Source organism: Amblyraja radiata, chromosome 29, assembly GCF_010909765.2.
Source record: "Amblyraja radiata isolate CabotCenter1 chromosome 29, sAmbRad1.1.pri, whole genome shotgun sequence".
Taxonomy (NCBI): domain Eukaryota; kingdom Metazoa; phylum Chordata; class Chondrichthyes; order Rajiformes; family Rajidae; genus Amblyraja; species Amblyraja radiata.
This window is the reverse complement of record NC_045984.1, coordinates 8,430,476-8,443,343: the sequence shown is the minus strand read 5'-3', so window position 1 is coordinate 8,443,343 and position 12,868 is coordinate 8,430,476. Positions and strand designations below refer to the sequence as shown.

Genomic DNA, 12,868 nt, shown 5'->3' with positions numbered 1-12,868 from the left:
GGCCCCCAAACCACTGCGACTCGCATGAAGGCTCCCACAGGCCGCTGTGGCCTACAGGGGAAGCCAGCGTGGACAATCTCGCACCATGAGGCAGGAGCTCGACCTGCAGTTAGACACAAAATGCCGGAGTAACTCAGCGGGACAGGCAGCATCTCTGGAGAGAAGGAATGGGTGGCGTTTCGGGTCAAGACCCTTCTTCAGACCCTACCTGCGGAGCAGCAGGTAGTTGGAGTTTCCCTGCGGAACCACCAGCTCTAGATGTGCATGAATCAGCACCTTTAACTGTGAGCTTGCAATTGAGGCTGTGAGATTGAGTGTCTCTTTTCCACTTGCTAATGCCCTTGGTCTATGGAATACTGATTCCCGTGGCTATCTGATCCATCCCTAACCACCAGGCAGCAGTTATTCTCAAAATCCCAAAGGTATGAGAGAGAGAGAGGAATTTGACGAGCTTGCAACTATCTGCGAAATGCTGTCAAGTGTTCATGGTAAACCGGCTAATACTGCCACTAACTACAAAATGCAAGTGAGTCTCATTCCATCTGATCCGAAGGGCTTCCAGCCAACTGACTACACCTCGTTTGCTTTCTATCATAAAACCTAGCGTGACAGGATTTGACCCTTCAAAATCACAGCAGCGTTGAAAAAGGCACCTGGCTGTGTAACCCTGAGTTGGGAATTAGCAAACTCAGTCGCTTCCTCCTCCTCCTCCTCCCACATACTTGTTTCCTCTGACTGCCAAATAGCATTAGGACCCTGAGCCGAAGGTAACATGATCTTTTGGAGATGTAATCAGCAGACTGAAGATCCATCATTGTTTGACCCGACAATTGCGACGGCAGCCAAAACAGTGTCTGTGTTTGCCCACAGGGAATGTGCTGACAGAGATGGAGTGTATCTGTCACACAAGCTTGCCTTCTTTATTAATAATAAGCTGCCTCAATGTACACAATGATCACGGGACTAGAAACGGGGGAAATGAACTGAAAGCAAGTGCGGCAAGGGCATTTAGCTTAATTAGAGGCAGACGCACGCTTCACGAACCCTAATGCGGCCTGGAGAATTTAACCTCTGTGCATCTGTGCAGATGTAACCCTCTCAGTCCTGTCTGGCGCTCAGACACTGACTGATTCAGTCCTTGCAGATATGTGCTGTCGATGTTATGAACCGTTTAATGTAAAGACGTTAACAACCGCAACAGTTTTTCCTGCACCGTGCTTGGATAATGGGTAGAGACATGGAGCAACGTCCATTTTGTGAAACAGCACAGAGCCACACAGCGTGAAAACAGGCCCTTTCCGTCCAACTACTCACACCGACCAACATGCCCCGTCTACACTAGTCCCACCTGCCGTGGCAATTGTGTAGAAACATTTAAAATTCTTAAGAGATTGGACAGGCTGGATGCAGAAAAATGTTGGGGGAGTCCAGAACCAGGGGACACAGTTTAAGAATTAAGGGGTAGGCCATTTAGGACTGAGATGAGAAAAAACCTTTTCACCCAGAGAGTTGTGAATCTGTGGAATTCTCTGCCACAGAAGGCAGTAGAGGCCGATTTACTGGATGTAATCAAGAGAGGGTTCTATATGCCTCTTAGGGCTAATGGAATCAAGGGATATGGGGAGAAAGCAGGAACGGGGTACTGATTTTGAATGATCAGCCATGATCATATTGAATGATGGCTCGAAGGGCCGAATGGCCTACTCCTGCATCCATTGCCTATGTTTCTATGTTTCGCCCATATCCTGCTAAACCTATCCTATCCATGTACCTGTCTAAATGTTTTTTAAACGTTGAGATAGTACCTGCCTCAACTACCTCCTCTGGCAGCCCGTTCCATATGCCTACCACCCTTTATGTAAAAAAAAAGTTGCCCCTCTCATTTCTATTTCATATTTCCCCCTCACCTTACACCTATGTTCTCTGGTTCTAGATTCCCCATACTCTGGGTAAAAGACTGTGCATTAACCTTGTCTATTCCTCTCATGATCTTACGCTCCTCTATATGATCACCTCTCATCCTCCTCCGCGCCAAGGAATAAAGTCCTAGCCTGCTCAACCTCTCCCAATAGCTCAGGCCCCTCGAGTCCTGGCAATATCCTCGTAAATCTTTTCTGCACTATTTCCAGCTTAAAAATATATTTTCAATAACACGGTGACCAGAACTGAACACAATGTGGCCTCTCCAATGTATCGTGCAACTGTAACATGACCTCCCAACCTCTGTATTCAGTACTGACTGATTAAAGCCTTCTGGACCACCCTATCTACTTGTTATGCCACTATATTCCTCCCCTCTGAGATCCCTCAGCTCGACAATACACCCCAGTGCCCTGCCTTTCACTGTGCAAGTTCTACCCAGGTGTGACTTTGCCAAATGCAACGCCTCGCACTTCTCTGTATAAACCTGCAGCGCAGTATGAAGCCATTCGGTCCACTGTTTATATACCTGCTCTTGAAGTGAAATTCTCTAATAGGGAGAATTCTTAGTCATGTGTGTGACCAAAAAAGATGAAAAAAAATGCCTCTTCTAATTCTGAAAGCATTACAGGTATATTGTTTTGTACTGTATATATATTTTTGGTTTATCAAGTGAAATTTTTACATGTTATGCTGACAATGTTTGTTTAGGGTCAGAGGTCAAATATGACTGACCTCACACGGAAGCATTTTTTTCATAACTCAGTTTTATCTTATGAACTCTGTCAATTTTAAAAAGCTAGAATATTCATATCTTTAGCAGACATGCATTATAGTTCTGTCAGTAGGGTAATAGCGACGAATAAGATTAATATCGTACGAGAATATTTTAATGCATCACTTTATGTGATGAGATCTGGTCACGTGTGTGACGCGTTGGCTCACTTCCCAAAGAATGGCCCAATAGCTCATAGCACGGAGGCATTTTCAGCTATACATTTGATTCCCGTGAGAATTATTATTGACTGTTCCTACAGGACCTTCGGGTTCTGTATTGCTGATCACAACACACAGATACCTATTTCCTTTTTCCCCCCCTCCTCTGTTGCCGATCTTTGTTTTAGGAGGCAGAGACAAGTCGTGAAATGTCGGATGCAAAAGCAAGAAGGCACAGATGCTGGAAATCTGAAAGAAGAACAGAAAGTGCCGAGGATTCTCAGCAGGTCAGGCAGCATCTGTAGAGGGCGAAACAGTTAACCCTTCAGTGCATAAGAAATGATGAAACATTAAGTGTTGAGTTAGCTGGTTGTGTTTTTTAGAACATAGATAAGTACAACACAGGAAAAGGCCCTTCAGCCCACAATATTAGTGCTGTTCATGAGGTAAAGATAAACTAATCCCATCTGCCTGCACATGATCCATATCCCCTCCATTCCCTGCATATCCATGTGCCTATCTAATAGCCTCTGGAACACCACTTTAACACCAGAAGACATAGGAGAAGAATTAGGCCATTCTGCCCCTCGAGTCTGCTCTACCATTTGGCATTGGCTGATCTATTTATCCCTCTCAACCCCATTTTCCTGCCTTCTCCCCGTACTAATCAAGAACCTAAGGTAGACACAAAATGCTGGAGTAACTCCGCGAGTGAGGCAGCATCTCTGGAGAGAAGGAATGGGCGACGTTTCGGGTCGAGACCCTTCTTCAGAAAACAAGAAATCAAGAACTTATCTCAAAATCTCTGTTTCAAAAAAACCCAATGATTTGGTCTCGACAGCCACCTGTGGCGATGAATTCCACTATCATCTCTGCCTGCATCATCACCCCACATTCTTATAGTTAACAATTATCTGGCTACTTTCAGCATATACCCAAGGGCATTACAGTCAATAAAACACATTTGAAGCAAAAACTGAAGTGCTGGAGATATCCAGCGGCTCAGGCAGCATTGTGAAGGGAATATTGAGTGGGGATCCTGCTTTGAACTGATTCACCAAGTGCTGAAGGAACTTGCTGGTGACATGGTGGCGCAGCAGTAGAGCTGCTGACTTACAGATCCAGACACCCAGGTTCGATCCTGACTACGGGTGCTCGCTACGTGGAATTTGTACATTCTCCCTGTGACTGCGTGGGTTTTCTCCGGGTGCTCTGGTTTCCTCCCACACTCCTGAGACGTTCAGGTTTGTAGGTTAATTGGCTTTAGTAAAGAATTGTAAATTGTGCTTTGTGTGTGGGGTAGAGCAAGTGTATGTGGTGATCGATGACTGGTGCATACTTGGTGGACCGAAGGGCCCCGTTTCTGCGTTGTATCTAAAGTCTAACTAGGTGGCCTAAATCAATCAGTCTGAAGAAATTCCTCCAGCACTTTGTTTTTTGCTCAGGATTCCAGCATCTGCGATATCTTGTGTCTACATTTGAAGTTTAGTGACATTTGGTGCAGAGGAAGCGACAGAGAGTGTGCGGACAACAGGAATCCACCAAACATATTGCAATAACACAAAGTTCTAGAGTAATTCAGCGGGACAGGCAGCATCTCTGGAGGACATGGATAAGTGACATTTCAAGTCGAGCCCTTCAGTTTGCAATAGGATCAGATAATCTTTTTGGGCACTCTGAGTAATGGTTAAATATTTAGAAACAAGCAATGACAGATGCTGGTTTATAAAAGGAGACATGATACAGGATGCTGGAGTAACTCAGTGGGTCAATTTGCTGCCTGACCTGCTGCGCTACTCCAGCACTCTGTGTCTTCAAGGGTTAAATATGTCTTCAGTGTTCTAGCTAATCTTTCTCTTCAATAACATTATGTGATCTTTAGACTTTAGTCTTTGGAGATACAGAGTGGAAGGAGGCCCTTCGGCCCACAGAGTCCGTGCCGACAAGCAATTCCTGTACACTAACAATATCCTGTACACCAAAGGGCAATTTTACAATCTTTACCAAAGCCAATTAACCTACAAACCTTAGCAATGTTACAAAATTTTGAGATTTTAAAAATCAAGTCTGTAATTTATCCCATCAGATAAAGCATAAAAATAAGTTTAATTTGACACCTAATTCACTTTCATATCTCAAGTATTTAAAACGTTATGGCCATTTTCATACTGGGAAATGAGCATCTTGTTCCCTATTGATTTTCTATGGACATAACAAAAAAGCTGTGATCGTGAACAGTCAAAAGCCCATAACTTTCTTAAAAATTAAGAGAACTGAATGAAATTTTCAGTTATCATAGATTGAAGCATTCTGAAACAAATATAAAATAATCTTACTTGGATGACCTGAAATTAAAGCATATAATTAGTTACCTAATTGTAGCTAATTTCAGACTTCAATTACTAGATCTAAACATCTATCCATTTCTTAATAAATGATTAACATTTTTAAATAGCCTAAATGTCCAAATAATATTCACAAATAATTCACAATAAAACATGATTTTTAAATCTCATTTACATTAATTTATAGGCCAAATGGAAGGAATTTAGTGTTTAATTGCTGTAAATAAATGCCCATTTAAATCAGCTTTCCAGTAGGTCCCTGTGGAACGCGCTGGTTTAGAACGTTCACATTGTGGAGATTTGTGCCCCAAATGCCGAGAAAAATACTGCGGGATATAATGGGCCCAAATTGAGCTACTCGCAATATTAAACTTAGTATAAAGGGATCTTTAGAAGCCCTTTTTAATGTAAAAATATACAACCTAACTTCTGCTATTTGCTTTATGAGACCCTGCGGTTGCTGGCGGTCGCGGGTTTAGAGATTGATTTTTAAACTACTATAACTATTATTCAAGGCCTTTAAACCTAATAATAGCTTTTGCGACGGGGTCTTCCAGCGATTTTTCGTTAATAATTAACTAGGCTGAACATTTTCGATTGGAACAGCTTAGAGAAAATCGCGTTTTAAACCCGCCCCCTCTAAACGGCGCCAAAATCGCGCACACCCTCAGCAGCAGATCTTCAACGACGCTTCAGGTAGGCTTTGCAACATACCTACAAACCTGCGCGTCTTGGAGGAAACCGGAGCACCTGGAAAGAACCCACGCGGTCACGGGGAGAACGTACAAACTCCATACAGACGGCAGCCGTGGCCATGATCGGACCCGGGTCTCTGGCGCTGTAAGGCAGCAAACCTATGGCTGTGCCACCGTGCCGACCTATGATCCCTAACATTCACTTGGTAGCAGCAACAGCTTAAGTGTAATAACCCATCCAAAGGATATCGGTTTGTGACTGAAATGTTGACCGAGATCTTTGGACTCTGGCTGCTGAGGTGAAGCTTGAGGCCTTGACCTGCCCAACTCTGCGGTGAGAGTGTAACGGAGCGAACTGCACCCAGCTCGGTTGCAACACAGGCCTGGGCGCAGCTTCAAACCAGGTGTTCCATGTCACGTTGCCAAAGCACGACCACAGTGACGCCGCTATTACTATGAGTATTTTAGCTAAACTTTGCGATTGTTTAGACACTTACCCATTATCTGCTCTGTGTCTCTGTCTAATTATATAGTACTCCATGCCCTGTAGACTTATGACACAGATGTCACCGCAGATGTTACCACAGACAGACTGTGTCTGGAAGGAGCTGCCAAAACAAGCAATAAAAGTGGGTGCAGTCATGACGTGTAAAATACATCAGGACAGATAGGAAGGGTTGGCAGGGCTATGGACCAAATGCAGGCAAATGGGACTTGCCGATGTGGTTGGCAAGGACATGGTGGGCTGAAGGGCCTGTTTCATGCTCTACAGCTCCATGACTCTACATTCAATATCAAGTTCATTCGATGATTATTGGAACTCTACAAAACTTGGCCTGACTTCTAAAATTGGAGTCAAGGACTGATACGGTTAAAAAATATAAAATGGAAACTCAAAATGTCTGTTGAGGCCCTGTCCCCTTGTTAGTTTGTACGGTAGAGTGAAAACTTGTCTGGCTGGTTGTTACTTGTCCATCAGAGAGCTCAGCTTGTGTTGTTGACTGATAAATGGTCTTAAACAGCTCTTCATCTCCCACTGCCACCATCTCTCAGTGGGCCGAATGGCCTCATAAGTGATAGCAGCAGAATTCGCCCATTCGACCCATCAAGTCTACTGCGCCATTCAATCATGGCTGATCTATCTCCTCCTCTCAACCCCATTCATCTGCCTTCTCCCTCTAACCCTTGACACCCGCACCAGTCAAGAATCTATCCTGGCCTCCACAGCTTCTATATCTTTTGCCTGATGGGAGAGGGGAGAAGAGGGAGTGGCCAGGGTGCGTCTCGTCCTTGATTATGCTGCTGGCCTTGACGAGGCAGAGTGAGGTATAAATGGATTTGATAGAAGGGAGGTTGGTTTGTGAGATGGTCTCTTGTGTGATGGCTTTGGATGGGCTCAGTAACGTTGCCATTATTGTCATGGCTAAAGCTACACAACTGACGTTGTCAAGATGCTGATTGTCAGCTGTGTCAGTAATTAGCTCATGAGTAATGAATGTCAGTAATGAGCTCCGATGGATCTTGTCAGGAAAATGGTGGCCACCCTCCGATCGTCCAAATGTGGCTTGAAGTCCATTAGACTTCCTGACACCTCAGAGAGTGAGTGGCCTTTCGGGATTCCTGCTGTGTATTAAAACGCAGTTCAGCTTGATAAGCGATCGCATCCATCTTTTTTTACTGTGGCATTGTCCGTTTTCCATTGAGCCGTTCTCATGAGCTTAAGACATCCGCCTTGGTTGACGTAAGCTCACTTGTGCTGAGACGGGGACACTTCAGCCAAGTAGAGGTGCTTCTTGTACCAATCTGGATGGAAGATGACAGTAGGTCCTTCAACTTGGTCTTGAGGGTTGGGGCCGATGGTAGTTGTGGGCAGCACTACAACCAAGCTTTAACATTGCCCCGATGTTGGCATAAATACCAGTGGGCGCTTGATAATTTGTCTCTTCTCCAGGGCTCAAACATAAGGAGGTTGGCACGGTGGTGAAGTGGTAGAGTTGCTCCAGCCTTACAGTGCTGGTCGGCATGGACTCGATGGGCCATAGGGCTTGTTTCCTTGCTGTATCTAAACTAAACTATACTAAACTAAGATAGACACAGAATGCTAGAGTGACTCAGCGGGTCATGCAGCATTTCTGCAGAGAAGGAATGGGTGACATTTCGGGTCAGAACCCATCTTCAGAGCTGGGGGGGGGGGGGGGGGATTCCGGAGTTAGGAAGAGGTTGGGGAGTTACCCCTGACCCCCTGACACTCCAAGGCCTTGTGGGCTGTTACAAGACACTCAACTTGGTGAGATGTTCCAGTCCTGGGAAAGCTCCTGCTTCTTGTGTCTGTCTGTCTGTCTACAGTCAGTCCTTGTTCCTCGACAGATGTAGGCTCCATTTCTCAGTTGGGTGTGTGGAGCCCTGTTTATGGGCTGCCCAGGCTAATGCCACGAAAGCGATGGGGAATCTGCAGCTGCGCTCGCCGGTTCTGGCAGCCATTTCATCTTCTTCGTCATTCTGCGGTTGAAAACCATCAGTTGACTGCCTCTTGTGGAAAATGAGTGTTCAGCTGCCTGTCGCCTTGTTGGACTTGAAGGCCGTGACTGTTTATTCCACGGGTTTGTGGCATTGTGGTCAACATTTAAACGCCAGCATTTCGTGTTTGGACTAATTGTGCTCCGTACAACTTTAATACATTTCTCTGGTCTTCGAAAGCCAAGTCCAACAGAGTTGCCATCTGGTATTCATTTGTATTCTCTCTCCCGCCTGCTCCAAACATATTTCTCAAACCAAGTATCACTTACTGATGGTTTGGTGGTGAATCTGATAATTGAGAAATAAGCATTGGGGGCTGTGGAGTGGAAGGAACACATTGAACACATATCAGATTTGATATTCAACTGTTGTAACTTGAAAAGGTATGAAAAATGTCTTAAAAATGTAAAAGCACTTGGGATTTTATCCATTCAACCTCTCGAGACCAGGCTAACAGTCGTTCATCCGTTTATAGCAATCCTGCAATGTCATCAACTTCCCCACTAATATATTAGTAATCTGCTGCACACTGACGGTGGAAACTAGGAACTGCAGATGCTGGTTTACAAATGAGGACACAAAAGGCTGGAGTAACTTAGAGGGTCAGGCACCACCAACTCTAGAGAACACGATGGGTGACGCTTCTCGTTGGGGACCCTTTAACCGACTGAATGTAAGGGGGTTTGGGGGGAGAAAGCTGGGAGGTTGGTGGGACAAGGCAAGGCAAGGCATGGTGGGTAAAAGGTGGGCTATACTAGGCAGACGGTTGGAACAAAGGCCAATGGTTAAAGAGGAAAGTGTGAGATAAAAGGATTGAAGAGCTGCAAATTGCAAATGTATGTGGGTGGAAGGGGAGGGGAGAAATAGGTGTGAGTCCTGTGTGGGGGAGGGGGAAGAATGGGGAGAGGGAGGTTGTTAGTGGTTACCAACAGTTGGAGAATTCAATGTTCATATTATGTAGGAAGGAATTGCAGATGCTGGTTTACACCGGAGATAGACACAAAATGCTGGAGTAGCTCAGCGGGACAGGCAGCATCTCTGGAGAGAAGGAATATGAAATATGAAAGGGAAATTTCGCTTGGGCAGCATACATCCCAGTGGTATGAATATTGACTTCTCCAACTTCAAGTGACCCTTGCTTTCCCTCTCTCTCTATCCCTCCCCCTTCCTAGTTCTCCGACCAGTCTTACTGTCCCCTTGATTATATTTTATCTCTGCATGCTTCGTTGTCACCTTCTCCTAGCTAACAATGATCGACTCTACATTTTCCTTGATGGTCTTCCCCTTTGATGTCTCGCTTTTGCGCTATGGCGCAGCGGTAGAGTTGCTGCCTTACAGCGAGCGCAGAGCCGGAGACCCGGGTTCGATCCCGACGATGGGTGCTGTCTGTACGGAGTTTGTACGTTCTCCCCGTGACCTGCGTGGTTTTTTCTGAGATCTTCGGTTTACTCCCACACCCCAAAGACGCACAGGTTTGTTGATTAATTGGTTTGGTAAATGTAAAAATTGTCCCGAGTGTGTGTAGGATAGTGTTAATGTGCGGGGATCGCTGGTCGGCGCGGACCTGGTGGGCCGATGGGCCTGTTTCCGCGCAGTATCTCTATATCTAAATTAAACACAACTGATCTCTGTGTCTCCCTCTCCCCTGACTCTCAGTCTGAAGATGGGTGTCGACCAGAAACGTCACCCATTCCTTCAATCCGGAGATGCTGCCTGTCCCGCTGAGTTACTCCAGCATTTTGTGCCAATCTTCAACTTTCATACGTTTGTGTGGCGAGCAGAATATGAGATGCTGTTCCTACAGCGGTCAACTGCCGACCAGCACCTCTTTGGGATGTGGGAGGAAACAGATGCACGTGGTTGCAGGGAGAACGTGCAAACTCACTGCAGTATCTGAGGTCGGGGTTGATGCTGTGTCTTTGAGGCAGTAGATCTACCAGCCGTGCTGTGTCAGGCCGAAAGATTCTTGGATCTTCCTGCTTCTGGTCTCTTTAGGTTACCAGGTCAGATTATTAGATTCACATTGCACAGAAACAGGCCGTTCAACCTAGCTTGTCCATGCCGACCAAGGCGTCCCATCTGCACTAGTCCCACCTGCCTGTGTTTCACCCATATCCCTCTAAACCTTTCCTACCCATGTAGCTGTCCAAATGGATTTGAGTCATAGGGAAAAGCATGAAGGTGGACGGGGAGCAGGAGAATGTAAGATAAATGCCTACACGATGAGAAGAATGGAAGGGGTTTTGAAGAGATTTAAACCAACAGTCTGATTAATTGAAGGCTCGGTAGAGATCTTAGACAGAGCTATTTTTCCAATCAATCCCTTGGGCAGCAACCTTTCCACCCAAACTTGGTACTCAATCCAACTTCTACAGCTCAGCTACAGGCTCTTCAGCCCAATTGTCTATACTGACCTTGATGTCCCATCCAACCTAGTCCCTTTTGCCCACATTTGACCCGTATCCCTCTAAATCTTCCCATTTCATGGACTAAAAAGGAACTGGTCACAAATGTTATTCACAAGTTATAGGAGTAGAATTAGGCCATTCGCCCCATCGAGTCTACTCTGCCATAATCGCTTTTTCCGGCCTTCTCCCCATAACCCTTGATACCCGTTCTAATCAAGAATTTGTCTATCTCTGCCTTAAAAATATCCACTGACTTGGCCTCCACAGCCCTCTTTGGCAATGAGTTCCACAGATTAACTATTTTCTCGTTCTCTTCGTAGAGATAGGGAGAGTCCAGTGGTTTAATGGGTGCAGGTTATTATTTTACACATCCCTACCCGCCCTTGTTTTTCCCCTCTTTCCCAGTTCTGACAAAGGCTCCCTCATCTGAGCTGTTTACACAGGTGCTTTGCCCTGCTGTGTGTCTCCAGCATTTTCTGCTGTTATTTCTGTACCCTCCCTGTGCACTGTCAGCATTAACAAACCCCTGGCATTTACATACATTCACCGCGCCTACAGAACTGGTGGAAGTGAAGTTCGAATTTGGCCGTTACTGGGGGAACAGATTTACTGCAGACGTCTGAAGAAGGGTCTGGACCCGAAACGTCACCCATTCCTTCTCTCCAGAGATGCTGCCTGTCCCGCTGAGTTACTCCAGCATTTTGTGCCTATCTTTGGTTTAAACCAGCATCTGCAGTTCCTTCATACTCTTTACTGCAGAGGAGATTGTTAGGTCTATTAGTTTAGTTTAGAGATACAGTGCGGAAACAAGCCCTTCCGCCCACCGAGACCAGCGATCACCCGTACACTAGCGATATCATACATACGAGGAACAATTTTTGCCAAAACCAATTAACCTGCAAACCTGCACGTCTTTGGGGTGTGGGAGGATACCGGAGCACCCGGTGAAAACCCACGTGGTCACAGGGAGGATGTACAGACAGCATCCCATAGTCAAGATCGAACCCGGGTCTCTGGTGTTGTGGGGCACCAACTCTACCGCTACGCCACCATGCCTTCCATCATTCTATGCTGGTCTTTGTCTCTGAATCCCACTGAATGCAATGCCTACCTTGTCCGTCTCAGTATTTCTCCCAGGTTTGATACTTTTCCTTTGTGAGAGAGGTTGGGGAGTGGTGTGCAGACCACATATTTGACAATGGTAAAATCTTCATACCATGAACTAACCCGAATGTCCAGACTGGATGCATCTTTAAATTTACAAACTTGAGACAAAAGACTGGGAGTCTCTGGTTAAAGATAAAAAATTGTTGAGAAATATTGAGAGGTTGGATTGCAACTGTGGAGAAGCAGTATTGGGAGATTTTAGTTTAGTTTGGTTTAGAGATACAGCGCGGAAACAGGCCCTTCGGCCCACCCTGTCCGCACCAAGCGGTGATCCATGTACACTAGCACCATCTACAAACTAGGGACAATTTACAATCTTTACCGAGGTCAATTAGCCTATAAACCTGCACGTCTTTGGAGTGTGGGAGAAACCGGAGCATCCAGGGAAAACCCACGCCGGTCACGGGGAGAACGTTCAAACTCTATGCCAGTAACCAGGATCGAACCCGGGTCTCTATCGCTGTAGGGCAGCAACTCTACCGCTGTGCAACCCTGCCGCCCTGTATGCAGTGAAAGTTTTTTTACAGAGCGTGGTGAGTACCTGGAACATGTTGCCAGAGGTGGTGGTGAAAGCAGATACGATAGTGGCATTGAAGAGTGCTTTTAGATGGGTATGCTGGGAATGGAGGGATATGGACCATGTGCAGGCAGAGATCAGTTTAAAGGCATCGTAACAGGTGATGGAGGAACTCAGCTAGTCAGCCAGCCAACATCTTTGGAGGGATGACGTTTCTTCATTGGATCCTTCTTCAGTCCCTTCTCCCTCCAGCCCTTTGTGTTTTGCTCAAGATTCAAGCATCTACAGTTTCTTGGTGTTTCCATCCTCATGTCCAACATAGACTTTGTGGGCCAAAGGGCCTGCTCCTGTGTTATTCTATGT

At 45.8% G+C, this 12,868-nt stretch overlaps 1 protein-coding gene across 3 annotated transcripts in view; it reads left to right on the top strand.

Annotated features, from left to right (window-relative positions):
• Positions 1 to 12,868, top strand: part of LOC116989285 (transducin-like enhancer protein 1) — a 191,049-nt gene that overhangs the window by 114,229 nt on the left and 63,952 nt on the right. For 2 of the 3 annotated variants that reach the window (XM_033046509.1, XM_033046507.1), the window contains one exon: positions 3,045 to 3,143. The exons of the other annotated variant lie outside the window; for it this stretch is intronic. In XM_033046509.1, the coding sequence (XP_032902400.1) occupies positions 3,045 to 3,143 (99 nt within the window). The remainder of the gene's footprint in view (positions 1 to 3,044; positions 3,144 to 12,868) is intronic. 3 annotated transcript variants of the gene reach the window in all.